Below are 15,907 nucleotides of genomic sequence, written 5' to 3'. Positions count from 1 at the left end.
GGGAGGGCGGGAGGGTGGGAGGAGCAGGGGGTCCACTCTGGCCTGGCTGACTGAGCCATGGCAGCTCCTCAGCGGGATGAGGCCCCGGGAGTGGGGAGGACTCCTCAGACACAGCCTGCCTGGCCAGGCTAGGGCGGCTCCTCTGGCTTCTGGAAGGCTCTGTGTCCAGGCACACCCCCTCTTAAGGCAATCTTGTGCTGGGAAAAGCCACACAACCCCATCCCTACACTCCCCCCACCAGGACCAAAATACAGAGGCTTGGGACTCCCCTTCTAAAAAGGATTACATTGGGAAGTGGGCTCAAACTCTTCCTCTCATGACAAGCCTGACATGGGAAAGATGATGTGGCCCAATCGGGCTCTGACCCCAGGGGGGCAGATGGGGTGGGGCACAGAATCCCAAAGAAAGACAAGTTTGTGTAGCTGCTAGGAGAGTGCACCCAGGACCAGGGTCAGACCCACCCCCACTGACAAGCTGTGTACCCGGCTGGGGGCTGCCTCCCCCCTCACCTGGTCCCCTGACCCTGCAGCCCCCTGTCTTCTGGGCTTGGAAGGGGACTCATAGAATAAAGCTCTGAGCGAGTCAGCCCTCAACAAAAGCCAGCTACTGTTCCTGGTGTCCTGTCAGAAAGGGAGAACTTTAAACGCTGCCAGGCCAGTCCCCATCCAGGAAAATGCCAGTGGCCCCGCGACTGCTTTAACACATCCTGGGGTGAGTGGCTCCGTGCATAGCAAGGTGAGGGTTCACATTGGAGAACATCTGCCCGCAGGCTGAGCAAACACTGTCCTCCTCTGGCGTCCTCCCTGCAGTCCCAAGTCCCTGCCCAGGGCAACCAGGAACAGGCTGGACCCACAGCCATAGGCCGGCGTCAGGCAGCGGCAGGGGGCGCCTGGCGCCTGTCTGCACCTCCGGCCAGTGACTTCAGGGCTGGGCTCTGGAGTCAGGCTGCTGCCATTCAGAGCGCAGACCAGCGCCCTCTTGGTGGTGTATTTTGGACGGGATCCCGAAGCCCCTGAGCCTCAGGTTCCTCATCTACAACGTGGCAGGACAACAGGGACTGCCTCCCAGGGCAGCTACACGATTCAAATAAGCGGGTGCATGGGAAGTACTTTAACAAGTACGGTGAGTTGCTAATCTCATTTAAAGAACGGGGGGTCCTCAGGCTTCCCAGCAGCCGTGTCACCCTCCTGGCATCACAGGGCACAGGTGCACAGCAGCCCAGGTGCAGCACACACGCCAGGAGAAGAGCAGGCAGCCCACCTCCCTGATGCGGGCGCCAGGTTCTCTCTGTGCAGCCTCAGAACAACTGTTTCCAGAGCTACTGATTGATTTACTTCGTTTCTTTGCATGAAATAGAGTCAGCTACACCCCTAAGACTCCCACAGGACCTGCTGCTCCCCACATGGGACTTACTGAGCCTTCTGACCCAAACACAGGATTTTATGTGCCATTTAATTTATAGTTCGTGTGTGCCAGGCCCGAGCCAGGCGCCAGGATCGGGAGGTGAGCTGGACTGATACCAGACGGGCCTCAGGCAGACTGGAGGTTATGGACTCATTCACTCCTCACTACAACACACAGGGAGATGGCACTAGTCCGACGTATAAACCAGGAAACTGAGGCACAGAGAGGTTAAGGAATTGGTCAAGGCTTCGAGGCCAGGAAGACACAGAGCTGGGTTCCAAGCTGTGGTCAACACCCTGCACCCAGTCCCCTGCTCCGCAGTGTAGGAGCCCAGCTGCCACAGGCAGCCAGGAAGTCGGGGGCAGTGAGAGCTAAGCTGAGACCTGGGAGGGAAGGAGGAACAGGCAAAGCTGAAGGAGAGTGGACAAAAAGGAATATTCCAGAAACAGCAAAAAGCAGAGCATGGGTGGGAGAGCATGCCCTCAGGAGTTGAGTGGGTTCAGGTGGCCAGAGCGTTGGCTTCCAAGCAGGAAGGGGCAGTCATTCCCTCCTGACCGCAGAGCCAAGTTGGAAGCCACTCCTTGAACCCCCAAAGCTGTAAGAAGGAGGCCGTGAGCCAGGGAGTGGAGCGGATGGAGGCCAGTTGGCCGTGGGCTGAAGAGCAGGAGGGAGGAATGGAAATGAGGCAACAGGTGTAGACACCGCTTTACAAAATGCTGCTGTCAGGGAAGGGGAGAGGGCGGGAGGGTGTGAAGCAGAGGGGGCTGTCCCTCTGTGTTGAGGGGGAGCAGAGCACCACGCCGAGAAGGAGGGAGGGGTGCAGAGGAAGGGCTGGGGTGTCTGAGGACTGGAAACAAATGGGATGTGAGATGCTATTGGAAGGGTGAGCTTTGAAAGCCGAAGGGGGCTTGTTCAATGTAATACTGGGGTGTTTACACTATATGGACACTGTACCCTGAGTCTGAACCACCCAGGGGCTGCTGGCCAACCCTCCCGGTGATGTGTCACTTGCAAATACAATAAGCATAGTCTCTGCACCATCACCTGGGTGACAGAAAGCCGGGAAGAACAGGGCTGAGTACTCTGGTGTCCCTGTGGTTACTTCATCAAGCCTGGTGCCACCGGCTGGAGAACCAGGATGGAGCAACACCCTGGTCAGAGCGCCAGGAAAGGGGGGCGGGAGATGGGCCTGACTTTTAGGGAGCACCTCCTGGGCTCTGCCATGCTGTTGACCCCCCCACCGTATCCTAGTGAGGAATGTGTCCCCATTCACATGTCACACGGAAGGTGCCTGTGGCTTTCAGAGACAGGTTAAGAACAGCCGTTGGTAAGCCAGAGCCCAGGGCCCAACCTGCCCGCCCACTATTGTTGTAAATAATGTTTTATGGAAACTCAGCAGAGCCCACTCATTTACCAATTTACTGTGGCCGCTTTCGCACTTCAGCGGCACAAATGAGTAGTTGCGACAGAGACCTTTCCAATCTGGCCCTTTCCAGGAAAAGTGTGCCCACCCCTGTTGAAGAGCCCTGGACCGAGGTCTGTGGCCTTATCCAAGCTGCGCTGGGATTTGAACCGGGGCTTCTCTGATTCTGACACCCACAGGCTATCGCTGCATCACCTGGCCCTTTATGGGGTGTCTTCTTGTGGAGGAAGAAGTCAGAGAATGTTCTCTTATTAACCTGTGTTGTTATTAGAAATGCTAACTGGTTACCCTGCTTCTTAACTACTTGGCAACCAGGGTAATCTTAGTAAATCAGAAATCAGATCATCATAGTCAAACAGAATCCACTCTCCTGACTGTGGCCTCCAAGACCCTGCCTGACTGGCCCGTGTCCATCCCTCTGTTCACAGCATGCACGGCCTACTGCTTCAGCCACCACCTGACACCCGTCTTCCCGCTATTCCTCCAACAGGCCAGGTCTGCTCCTGCCTCAGGGCCTCTGCACCTGATGTTTTCTCTGCCTGGAATGTTCTTCCTCCAGATCTCCCCATGGTTGCCCCTCATCAGTCAGGTGCCAGCGGAAACGCCACCTCTTAGGACCACACTATCCAAAGCAACTCCCTGCCAGCGCTGCTCAGGCACGTTCCGCCTGGCTGTGCCGAGCGCTGAGCACGCTCTGGTTTCCTTTGCTGACCTGATGTCTTCGTCAGCACAATGCAAGCCCCACAAAGGCAGAGGGCCTTTGTTCAGGACTGAAGCTTGAACTCAAGGAGACACCCAATGTTGCTACCACTGAAATCAGTTCTGTTTAATGTAAATATCATGTGAATCACAGATGTGAACCACACATGGAATTTTACTTTTTTTTTGCATGGTGATTACTTTTTGAAAAAAAAAATATATATATATATATATATATTTGTTGTTTTGTTGTTGTTGTTGTTGATAGTATTATAGATATCTCCCATTCCCCCCGCTTCTACTCCCCCCTCCCACCACCCACCCCCAGGTCTTCATTACCTTATTGCTCATATCCAGGAATTTTACATTTTTAAGTAGTCACATTAAAAAATCAAAACAGATGAAATTAGTTTTACGAATAAACTCGATTTAACCCAATATATCCAAAATATTATCATTTCAACCTGTATTCAATATAAAAAATTTTGGCAATACCTTACATTCTTGCTTCCTACCAGCTCTTTGAAATCATGTGACTCTGAAACACATTTCAAGCACTCCACAGCCACATGTGGCCTAGCAACCAACACATGTGAGGATGCAGACTTAAATCAGTGTTTCCCTGTGTCAGATGGAATGTGTCAGATGCAGCTCTGATAGCTTTACATTAAAACTCATTTAGCCCTGGCCAGTGTGGCGCAGTTGGTTACAGAGTCGTCCCATGCACTGAAAAGTTGAGAGTTGGATTCCTAGTCAGGGCACATACCTAGGTTACAGGTTCTATCCCTGATTGGGGCGCATATAAGAAGGCAACTGATCAATGTTTCTCTCTAACATATCTCTCTCTCCCTTTCTCTCTCTCTTTCCTCTCTCCCCCTATATCCAAATCAATAAGCATGTCCTCGGTTGAGAATTTTACAAAGCTCATTTAATTTTCACACTAGGCGATACCATCATGAGTCCCATTTTATAGATGGGAAGATCAAGTCAGAGTCTGGACGCACAATAGCCTGACGCCATAGTCCATACTTTTAACCACAGAACCCGGTGAAAACAATACACATGGAAATAGACCATATGAAGCTCTCATTGTGCAGAAATCACTCAACTGAAGTGTCCCCTAAACCCAGAAGGAAGCATGAAATGAAATAATCAGAATAACTAAGACTGATGTAAAAGTCTGTGTAAAATGCAGGCCCTGCCATCGAGAAGTAGGTCAGGGCCTGTGGACTCCTACCACTCAAGCTTAATAAGCTTGCTGGTCTGCTGCTCAGTTGAGAATAAAGCTTTGACTAAGATAGAGGAGGACGCTGAGGAATGAGCTGACTGCCTGAACCCAGGGAGGACACGCCAGGAGCAAACCCTAAGAAGCTGACCCTAGAACCCATGGAGCTCTGCCGTGTGGAGAGGCCTCACACCCACACACCCCAAGCCCCTGAGAGCGTCCTCTCACAGAACGTGCCTCCAGACAGTATTTACCACCCTGTGGTTTTGGCAGGCTGCTTGCACCTTTTCCACTCCCCAATGCCCACCCTTTTCAGCCTGGTGAACTGCTGGGTGCCCTTCCAGGCCCCTCAAGCATCCCAGCCTCCATGGAGTCTCGGGCTTCCATCCCTCCTTTGCACCTGCACCTGCGTGAGCAAGTCTACATGCTTGTCAACACTTCCTTGGGGCTCCATCCATGGACCCCAGGAACCAACACAGCACTGGGCACATGATAAGCTCACTGTAAACGATTTGGGAAGACAGAGTGATGTGTTGTGTATTTTAGCCTAATTACCCTATTTTTTTAAAAAAAACATTAATATAAAAATCAGTTTAGATGCCTCAAAGAGCAAATGCCTCCATGTCTAAAGCTTGGGTCAAGTGTAATGGCAGACTGTTTGTGAGGCTGAGATGAGTGAGATCCTGCTGTCTATGTTTAACATGAGGTGAAATATAAGGAACCAGTAACAACAGAGGCTCAATAGCACAGTGCCTGAAGCCCAGGCTTGGGCTGGAATCCTCTCTCTACCCAGGACGACATGTGTGACCTTGGGACAAGGTCCAAACTTTCTGCCCTCACTTTTCTCATCTGTAAAATAAAGATAACTATGATACTACCCCACAGAGTTGTGCCAATTAAATGATAGAATATGGACAAAGCATATATCGTGGTGCTTATAATACAGTTAATAGCATTAGCTGTATTATAAGCACCAATTAACGCTACTCCTGTCATCAAGGATTAGTGATACCTTTTCTCTACTATGAGCCTTGACTTGGTGAACTTTCTGGGTTTTTCAGAACGTGTAAGGAGGCAATAATCAAGGCGTGGCTGCCTCATGTGGCTGCTGCTCAGCCTCTGGTTCACCCTAGGTCATCCCCAGGCAGAGACCTGCAAGAACAGGGCATGCTGTGGAGGGAATGGGGGTTACCCAACATCTGGGCAAAGCGTATGGAGACTCCACCTGGGAAAGGCCAATGCCAGTCTGCTGGGAGACTATCCAAACAACAGGTATAAATTTAGAAAGAAATTATTGCCAACAGGAAACAGGGAAGTGTCAGGGATGTTCAAGGAGTAGAACTAGGAATGAAACGACAGGACCCTGTAGGCTAAATTCGTTTTAACAGAAGAGCTAAGAACCGGTCACTGCTGAAGACCCCCAACGTGAGAGAAGAATCAAAATATCAGGCAAACTGTGAAAAGGAATGTAGGCAGAGGGAGGCAGCGGGAGGTAACAGAGAGAGGGGAAAGAAGGAAGATCGGTAGGAAAAGGTGGAGAAGATGCAGCTAATAACAGATGATGCTCATGATGATGAGAATGCAGATGACCACTGAGTGGGAACTCTGAGCCAGGCCAGTGCCAAGCCCTTAAAATACAGGAATTATTTCGTTCAACTCTTTAATCACCTTTGAGGAGGGTGCTAGTCATTCCCACATCACAGACACGGAACTGAAGAGATGGAGCCTGCGTCCTGAAATTTGTAAGTGGGGATCCAGGGTTCACACCCAGTCTGTCCACCTGCCCAGACCACATTTTCAACTCCAACCTGAAGCTTGGATGCCAAGGCCTGGCCCAACCACCTCTCACCTACGTAACCTCGGAGTGCCTCAGTCTCCTCACAGGTCAAGTGTGGTTGGGTCAGCTGATCTCATCCCATCGGAGCTCCAGAGTTTGATGAGGCTAAACAAGACAGCCCTGTTCCCGGAGGATGACTGGGAAAAGAAAAGTCCCATTTCCTATTAGAGGCTGAGGTTGACCAGAAGTTTCCCAGGGTTCAGGTATATGCCCAGGTCATCTGGCTTCACCTGTAGCCCTTAACCTGTGCCTGGAAACAGAGAATCCAAGCTGCCTGGGCTTCCACGACCTCTGTAAGGGAGTCTTTCTTGAAAGAGTAAGCAGAATAGGCAGGGTCTCCTGGGTTATGACCTCCCTGAGCCCAGCCAGGGAAGTGAAGTTCCCAGCCTCTGGCCGCACTAAATCATGGAGTCCTGGGTCAGCCCAAGACAAAGGGGCCCTGAGGTCTGGTGAGAAGCCTGGGCCCTGGAAACCAGGGCCTCCAGCTCAGCTCTCTACCAGGTGACCAGTGGGCTGGCAACGTGACCGACTCCACACTCATTTTACACAGAGGGCCATGGAAGGCAGGCAGCATTGATGAGGGCTCCTCAGCATGCAGCCTCAACTGATACTTATGCGTGGGCTCCTACATCCATCCCAGTAAAGGACGGTGTCCTCATTCATTCATCCCCTGAACAAGCAGTCGTTGAGCAACTATGACAATTTTCCAGGCAATGTTCGTGGGTCTAGGGTATCACAGTGACTAAAAAGACAAAACCCTTGCCTACACAAAGCTTACATTCTAATAGGGACAAAGACCAGTGAACCAGCAAACAGAAAACAGACGATGTTCCATGGTGTAAGTGCTCTGAAGAAAAAAAAGCAGGGGGCGGACAGGAGCAGATGAGGTTAGGAAAGGTAGTGCTTGTTGTCTGAACATCGAATTTCACGGCACGAACCTCTGGGGCTGAAAAGTTCCTGGCCACCAAACAGAGGGGAAAATTCCCCAAGGGAAGGACGTGCGTGGCATGAGGAGGGACCGGGTGTCTGGATTCTGCTGAGAGACACAGAAGGCAGTAGGCTGAGGTTCGGGAAGCACCGAAGGGCCAGGCTATGCAGGGCTGTGACAAAGCGCCCCTCTGTCAGCTGCGCAGCCTTCATGCTCGGTCCCCACAAAGCTTACAGAGCCACGTCCCTTGACTCCCTGAGTCTGCCTTTAAAGCACAGGGCTGTGACAAGAGGCAGGATGACTGATTGCTCATTTAAACAGCTCACAGTGGTGTGTAGCTGGGACATAAATATTTATTTCCTCCGGCTGATGCCACTCTTGATAATGGGAAGTCGGACATCAAAACTTTGGAACCCCAACAAATGATGTCACTGCTACTGCAAGGAGCAGGTACCCTGCTCTCCCCCAGCCGTGGTTAGTGAGTCAGGCCAGGTAAACACGCCAGGTCCCCACTCCTCCCATCCATAAGCATCAAGCGAGCCCCTGCACGCCTCTGAGATCCTGGGCTCAGGAGACCTGCGGATCCAGATGTGATACATTTCCTGATGCCTGGCTCTGCTGGGCCCTCTAGTTACCTCTGATATTTCCCTTGTGCCTGCTGCTGCACAGGTCTCCCCATTCATAGCTGAAGACTGAACCCGCCCCCCCCCATCAGGTGAGTGTGAGCCCTCCATCCCCTCTGCCCGCCGGCCACGGACTGGACCTGTCCCTGCAGCCACTGGCCTGCACCAGCCAGGCTCCATCGCGTGGATCTGATGTGAACCCCAGCTCCACAGTCCTCAAGATGTGCTCCTTACTTCAGTCTCCCTCTCAGCTCTGGTTCTCAACGTTTGCTGAACATGGGAACCACGTGGGAAGTTTCTAAGAAATACCAATGCCTAGGTTCTGCCCCAGACCAATCAAAGCAGAATGTCTGGGGCGGGGGCCAGGCGTTACTGTGTTCAGAACTGCCTACATGACTCCAGTGTGTCAGAGCTGAGGATCCCTGTGCTGAAGGGATTTCCTCAGCTTTCATGTGCACAGATTGTCTAAAGATCTTTTTTAAAATGCAGATTCAGACTCGGCAGGTCTGGAAAAAAGCCCGAGATGCTGCACATCCAGCTAGCTCCAGTGGGATGCGTTCTCTGCTGGGCCATGGCCACGCTGAGCAGGAGGGTCTGCGGCAGCCAGACTGAGGGGTGGGGTATGAAAGTGGGATTCATTGATTTTCTACATCAAAGTAACCATCCAATGTGAAGCTCCCTTTAAAGCCGGAAAGGGACTTCGGGAAGAGTTAGGATAAAGGCTCCTATAGGAGGAAAGGGGAATTTTCTGCTAATGTGGGAATAGGAGCTCCTGTACCTACAAAATGTGACAGGATCCACTCTCCCAAGTAAAGTGCCCAGCACATAGTAGGCACTCCACCAATGGTACCTGTGCTTCTTGTGGTATCATTGTTTTTAATCATCATCAGAGCAGGACCCTCACTCCACTTCCCAAACCAAGCAGGCATGGGCTTCTGATGTCCAAGACCCTGACTCTTTGACAAGAGTCATCCTGCCTCTTGACAAAAACCTACACAGCACTGTCATCTGTAGAGGGGGCCGAGGCCAAGCACAGGAAGGCTTGGGTCTAGGGCAGTGGTTCTCAACCTTCCTAATGCTGCGATGCTTAATACAGTTCCTCATGTTGTGGTGACCCCCAACCATAAAATTATTTTCTTAACTGTAATTTTGCTACTGTTATGAACTGTTATGAATCGTAATGTAAATATCTGATATGCAGGATGTATTTTCATTGTTACAAATTGAACATAATTAAAAGCACAAAAACAATATGTAATTATATATGTGTTTTCCGATGGTTTGAGGCGACCCCTGTGAAAGGGTCATTCGACCCCCAAAGGGGTCACTACCCACAGGTTGAGAACCGCTGGTCTAGGGTATTTCATTTCAGACACAACCCCATGGACCCCGCCTGGTCAAAGAATGCCTTTGTTTCCCTCATTGATGACTCTTTGTCCTGAGTGGTGGCTACCCTTCCACAACCCAGCATGGGTATCACTGAGTGGCTACTACATGTCAGGACCGGGCTTAAGTGCTCTCATTGGTGTCACTAATTACGTCCCCAAAACAACTCTAGGCAGCAGACAGGGTGCAAACACAGACTGAGGAGAGCTCATATCTTCTGGTGCGTCTCAAACTTCACTTGCTGAATTCATTAAAATGCAGGTTCCAGCTGTGGCTGGGTGGCTCAGCTGGCTGGAGTGTCATCCTGCACACCAAAAGGTTGCAGGTTTGATTCCAGGTCAGGGCACATACCTGGGTTGTGGATTCAATCCCTGACTGGGGGTGTAGGGAGGCTACTGATCAATGTGTCTCTCTCACATCAATGTTTCAATGTCTTTCAATGTCTCTCTCTCTCTCTCTCCCCCCCCCCTTCCTCTCTTTCTAAAAAAATCAACAAAAATATATCCTTGGGTGAGGATTTTAAAAAAATGCAAGTTTCATTCATCAGGTGAGATAGAGCCTGTGACTCTGCACTTCTCACAAACTCCCAGGTGATGCTGAAGAGGCAGGTCCATGAACAATATTTTGAGTAGCAAAACCACCCCTAAGCTATGATGCCTCCTGGTATTTCTGGATATCATCCTTAAGATGCCCCTAAAAGACTTGCCAACCAAACTCATTGACAAACCAGAGCCAATGGCAAAATCACAGTCTTTATCCACTTTGAACATTTGAGCAAAGTTCTGTTTAAATTCTTCTGAAATTGGAGAGAGAGGATATCAACTGGAGAAGAATATCAACTATTTGGAAAAGCAGTTTTGTCCATCATCAACTGTAGCTGTTGTGGGTTGTTATAAAATTGCTTTTAAATGGAAGTGCTTTCTGGGCCAGGGAAACAACGCTCACTTCTAAAAGTAAAATCAAGAGTTCCACACCGAGAAATACAGAAAGGATTTCTCCAAACATGGGAGTCAATCATGTAACTATAAGCTTGCTTTCTTTCTCAAATCACTAGAGGAGAGGATGTATATAGAAACAAGAAGAAATGACAAATCTTCCTGCCCAGTGAAAGGCATTAAGAGCAAATCAAGACCGTCTACTTAATCGGTCCTGACTCAGTGGCTGGAAACCAGCTGGCTTGTGAGTGAGACAGAGAAAATCGGAGCAGACAGGGGTGAAGGTGAACATCCAAGGATACTTTGGATGTCAGAGACCTGAAGTTCTGGAACTGCACACAAGGTTCTGGAGCAGCCTGACTTCAAACCATGAATCTTCAGAGAAACAAAAGCCCCACTCAAGGATGGTCAAGGTACCAAGGTCAGATCCCACGGTGACGGATGACCAGAAGGATTAGTGAGAACGGCTCCACATTAGTATCACCTGGGAAGCTTTAAACACCAAACCCTCCCTTCCCCCTCCCCGCCCCTGGCAACCCACCATGCTCAGGCACCCCCCCACACATCAATTAAATCACGATCTCTGGGTTTAGGGCCCAGGTACCCTTAATTTTCAGAGTTCCTCAGGTGATTCCCCAGGTGACTCCAATGTGCAGCCAAATGTGAGAACCACCGGCACAATCTTTCAGTGTCCTCACTCATAGCATGAAAGAACCCATCTGGACCAGTGGTTCTTCACCCTGTCCACACGTTAAATCACCATCGGGAGTACTGATGCCAGCAGCATCCCTGGAAATTCCAGTTAATTTGTGGGGCCCAGGCACCAGTATTTGTAACAGCTTTCCAGGTGATTCTAAAGTGCATGTGGGTAGATAACTACTGGCCCGGGTGTGTGTGTGTGTGTGTGTGTGTGTGTGTGTGTGTGTGTGGTGTGTTTGCCAAGATTCCTTCTATTGCTTACATTTTAAGCATCAATGACATTAAGGCTAAAAATGCATCTTAGACTTTCTGCAAAGGTGGGTCTCTCATCTTTAACTTGAAATCAGGGATCTCTAACTTTGGAAAGGTCTGTGAATCCCCTTAAATAAAATGTGGGATGAATACGTATATTCATATATATCTATATTTTCTAAGGAGAATGTCCTTAACTTTAATCAGATTCTTAAAAGATTTAATGCTATTACCTTAAATACATTTGTGTGGTTTCTGGCTTAGTAAATTTAAGAAAATTCAAGAATGAATGGAAAATAAATTTGATCCCAGCGCATATTAACTATAATTTTGAATCTTCAGCAGACCCACTCCACCCAGCTGTATATATCCTTATTGCAGGGTTAGTTCACACTATATGCAGCCCATCCTTTGAAAAGGGAGATGGATGTGCAGATTTCAGACCCGAGTATCAAAGTGGAAGCTCTGTCGAAGACTGGGGTCAGTACTCGGCTGTCTGTTACAGCTCATAATGAGAAACAACTTCCCCAGCTGTACTTGTAAGGAGACTGTCCACTCAGACATGGATTCATGACCCTGCTAGGTTAGGATATTAGGATTTTCTAGTCCCGATTATTGTTACCTTTATGCCCCAGTTTGAATCCCGGCTTTCTTTCTAACAACCCTGTCTTTGGGAAACATACTGAACCGTCCTATTCCTCGTGTGAAATGGGAACAATATAAGTACTTTTAAAACTGCTGTGAAGAATCAGTAAGAAAAACACACAAAATGCTCAGCAAAACACTTGGCACAGAGCAAGATCCAATCATGAGAGGTTATATCACTGTCATTACTGATGTCTTATTATTAATATCTTAGTGACCTGTCCAAGTCGCAAAAGTTCTGAGCTTCAGTTATTGTTTCATACAACAAGGGAAGTGAGCCCTGCTCGGTTCCCTTCATACAGTTACAGTAATGACAAAGCAGAAGAGCAGAAGGTGTATTGCTATTACATGGCAACTCATCATCCAGCCAGCAATCATCAGAGCACAGGGAAGGGTCACCCTGCAACCCAGACAGAATCCCTACCCTCGAAGTGTTGGGTTTTTTTGTGTGGTTGTTTTTGGGGGGGGTTGTTTTATTGTTTTGTTTCGTTTTGTTTTTGAGATTTTAACAGCTGAGAAGTCTCTACAATGACTGCAGCAATTTCTTGTCACATAGCATCCCAGTCGGTCTAAACCTTCCCCAACATGGGCAGGCGGGTGACCGGGTGACCGTACACCACAAGCTCCCTTTCAGGCAAGAGGATTCTGCCAACCACTCTCTACATCACAGATGCCCTAAATCAACGGCTCTCCTCTGGGTGAACACGCATCGGCGGCGTCTCCACCATGCCAATCCCTCCCCAGGGGGCAGACCCCAGACTCCCACAAGCCCAGCTGCCCATCAGAGTCTGACAGCACAGGCTCCACGACCTGCCCCACGGGAGCAGCAACATCACCGCGACCTCTCAGCAGCCTGAGCAGAGACCCAAGGCGCTCAGCGCGCACTTACCTGGAGGCGGCTTGGCTGTGCGCACGGGGGTGTAGTGGTTTTTGGAGGACGATCTGACCGGCGTGCTCTCCTTGGGGGAGGTATCGATGGCCGAGATCGTTTCTCTTTCACAGTGTGCTATGGGGATTGGTCCCTGTTGTCTCAAGATGTCAGCCAGAGCCCTAAATGGGAGGAGACAACACAGTGAGGTTCCCTGGGCAGGTGTGCAGGCCACAAAGGCCTCCGATGCATGCTCAGAGGCGGGAGGGGACGAGCCTGGGCACTCAGCTCACAGCCACCGCTTCCTCTGGGGCTGGGCTCAGTGGGAATGCAGGCTAGAGCTTGCCATGCTGGGCAACTAGAATGCGGTGATCATGGTTTCTTTAATTCATTTCAATCAAGGAACTCTGAGCCCTTTCAAAATACTGGCTTCCCCAAAACCCCGCTTCCCGGCAGATATCTAGGGCCACTGGCCAGTGGCCGTCACTGCAGCAGGACTGACACTGTGGGCCTCACGTTCAGCAGCAGGTTGCCATATCAGAGCGAGCACTTCCCCATTGAAAAACACGCACCCAGTAGCACGTGCTCTATGCTGGTGACCCAAATAAGTACAACACACACCTCCTGCCATCAAAGAAATGTATGATTTAGCTGCAATGACAGGATGTACAGATAAAAAGGTATCAGAACACATGGGTGGTACAGAAGGAACACAACTGGAGCCTGGAGGAGAGAGCAATTACAGATGCAGGGAGGGAAATGCGCAGGCAGGAGAGGCGCAGGGAGCGGCTGCTGGTGCTGGAGAGGCCGCCCCCTCTGCAAGAGACCAGGGAGCCCGGAGAAGCTTCCCTCACAGACTCACTCAACCCCGAGCCTCGACATGCAAACCCGCATTCACTGAGCACTCAGCCTGCATCTGGCCCTGCAGAGACAGAGGAAACCGGACACAGCTCCTGCCATTTGAGGGCTCACAATTCAGGGGAAATCACTCCACAGCCTGGTTTCAAACAGGACTCACTCTGTGGGTGTGACCTATGAGATAGGCAGTGTGGCTTGAAAACAGAGACACACAGGGATACTCTGAAAAGACAAAGATGAGTGTGGACAGCATCAAGGGTCCACCATCTGGATACTGTCCCTCTAGGGCCAGGTCCCCAGGTCTGAGTGAACCCATCTTGCATGAGCTGGGCAAGAGCTCTTCCATCTACCTGGGGTGTCCCTGAGATGTAAGGCGAGGCGACACAGCCAGCCCAGCCCAGCCCCAGGCTCAAGGCAGCTCCCATACTCTGTCCCCTTGGGAAGTGACAACCCTGGCAGTTTAAAAGCATGTCTGAAAGTGGTTTGCTTCCTTCCATTCTGCTGCCTCTGACACCCTGACCCTTCCCGGGAGAAGAGCATCAAACCGGCAATCTTATCATTCGGTGGCATTTACACAGCAATTTCCAATTTTCCAACTGCTTTCCCCTCACTGCTTTCCTTCAGTGGGAAAGGAAGGAGCAGACACAGGCCACCCCTCATACACAATCACTGCAGGGGACTCAGCAGTGAGGGAGGACACACAAGCTCACTAGCTTGGTAAAGGAGGCTCAGGCAGACCTGTGGTCCGGGTCAGAGACCTGAGATTCAGGGCCTGGGAATAAGAAAAAAATCGCCTTGATGGTTCAAGAGATTTGGGTTCTAATCCTAGTCTCTGCCACTGATGAGCTGTGAGCCTTTGGGCAGTTTCGTTCATCTCTAACATTACAATGTATAGAGAACAAACAGACTGACAGCTATCAGAGGGAATGGGGGTTGCAGGGCTGGGTGGAAAAGGTGAAGGGATTAGGCAAAAAAAAAAAAAAACAACCCACCAACAAAACCTCATAGGCACAGACAAGAGCATGGTGATGACCTAAGGCAGTGATCGGCAAACTCACTAGTCAACAGAGCCAAATATCAACAGTACAACGACTGAAATTTCTTTTGAGAGCCAAATTTTTAAAACTTAAACTATATAGGTAGGTACATTGTTATTAACTTAATTAGGGTTCTCCTAAGGCTTAGGAAGATCCACACTCAAGGGGCCAAAAAGCCGCATGTGGCTCTCGAGCCGCAGTTTGCCAACCATGGACCTCAGGGAAGGGAGTTTAGGAATGTAGTAGAGGGTGTGGGAACATAAGGGAGGTAAGTGGTGATGGAAAGAGACTGGCCTTGGGGTGGTGAACACACAATACAATATACAGATGATGTATTATAGAATTGTACACCTCAAATCTATATAATTTTATTAACCAATGTCAACTCAATAATAAATAAATAAAATTTTAAAGTAATCTTTTCCCCCTATTAGCAAAAGAAGTGTTTACATGAGCAGGATCTCTAACATGCCTTCTAATTTCAAAATGTGATAAATATTTTATTTTTTTAAACCACACTTGTATGCAAGTTACCGGATTCCTTCATCCTCCTGTTGATCAACAACACCTTCCCACCACCTTTACATGGTAAGAAAATAGTGAGCTATAAGTTAGAGAAGAAATATAGACTAATGGAATAGAATTGAGAGCCCAATTGATTTTCAACCAGGGTCCCAAGAAAACTCAATGGGGAAAGAACAGTTTCTTTAAGAAATGGTGCTTGGACAACTAGTTATCTGCAGGCAAAAGAATAAACTTGGACTCTTAATTAACACCATATATAAAAATTAACTCATAACAGATCATAGATCTAAATATTAGAGCTAAAACTGTAAACTCTTAGAAATTATGGAAATAAATCTGTGGGCCATACATTTGGCAGTGGTTTCTTAGATATGACACCAACAGCACAAGCAGCAGCAGAAAAAAAGATACATTGGACTTCATCAAAATTAAAAACTTTTCTAGCCCTGACCGGTGTGGTTCAGGGCTTAGAGCGTCAGCCCAAGCACCAAAAGGGTCACGGGTTCCATTCCCGGTCAAGGGCATGTACCTGGGTTTCAGGTTCGATCCCAGGCCCCAGTTGA

The 15,907-nt window shown here is 49.4% G+C and overlaps 1 protein-coding gene across 1 annotated transcript in view; it reads right to left on the bottom strand.

Annotated features, from left to right (window-relative positions):
- Positions 1 to 15,907, bottom strand: part of SHISA6 (shisa family member 6) — a gene marked incomplete at its 5' end in the record, with an annotated part of 280,621 nt that overhangs the window by 243,514 nt on the left and 21,200 nt on the right. The window contains one exon of the mRNA XM_006099740.3: positions 12,946 to 13,106. Coding sequence (XP_006099802.1) covers positions 12,946 to 13,106 — 161 coding nt within the window. The remainder of the gene's footprint in view (positions 1 to 12,945; positions 13,107 to 15,907) is intronic.

Source organism: Myotis lucifugus, unplaced genomic scaffold, assembly GCF_000147115.1.
Source record: "Myotis lucifugus unplaced genomic scaffold, Myoluc2.0 scaffold_282, whole genome shotgun sequence".
Taxonomy (NCBI): Eukaryota; Metazoa; Chordata; class Mammalia; order Chiroptera; family Vespertilionidae; genus Myotis; species Myotis lucifugus.
This window is presented reverse-complemented; position numbering and strand designations above follow the sequence as displayed.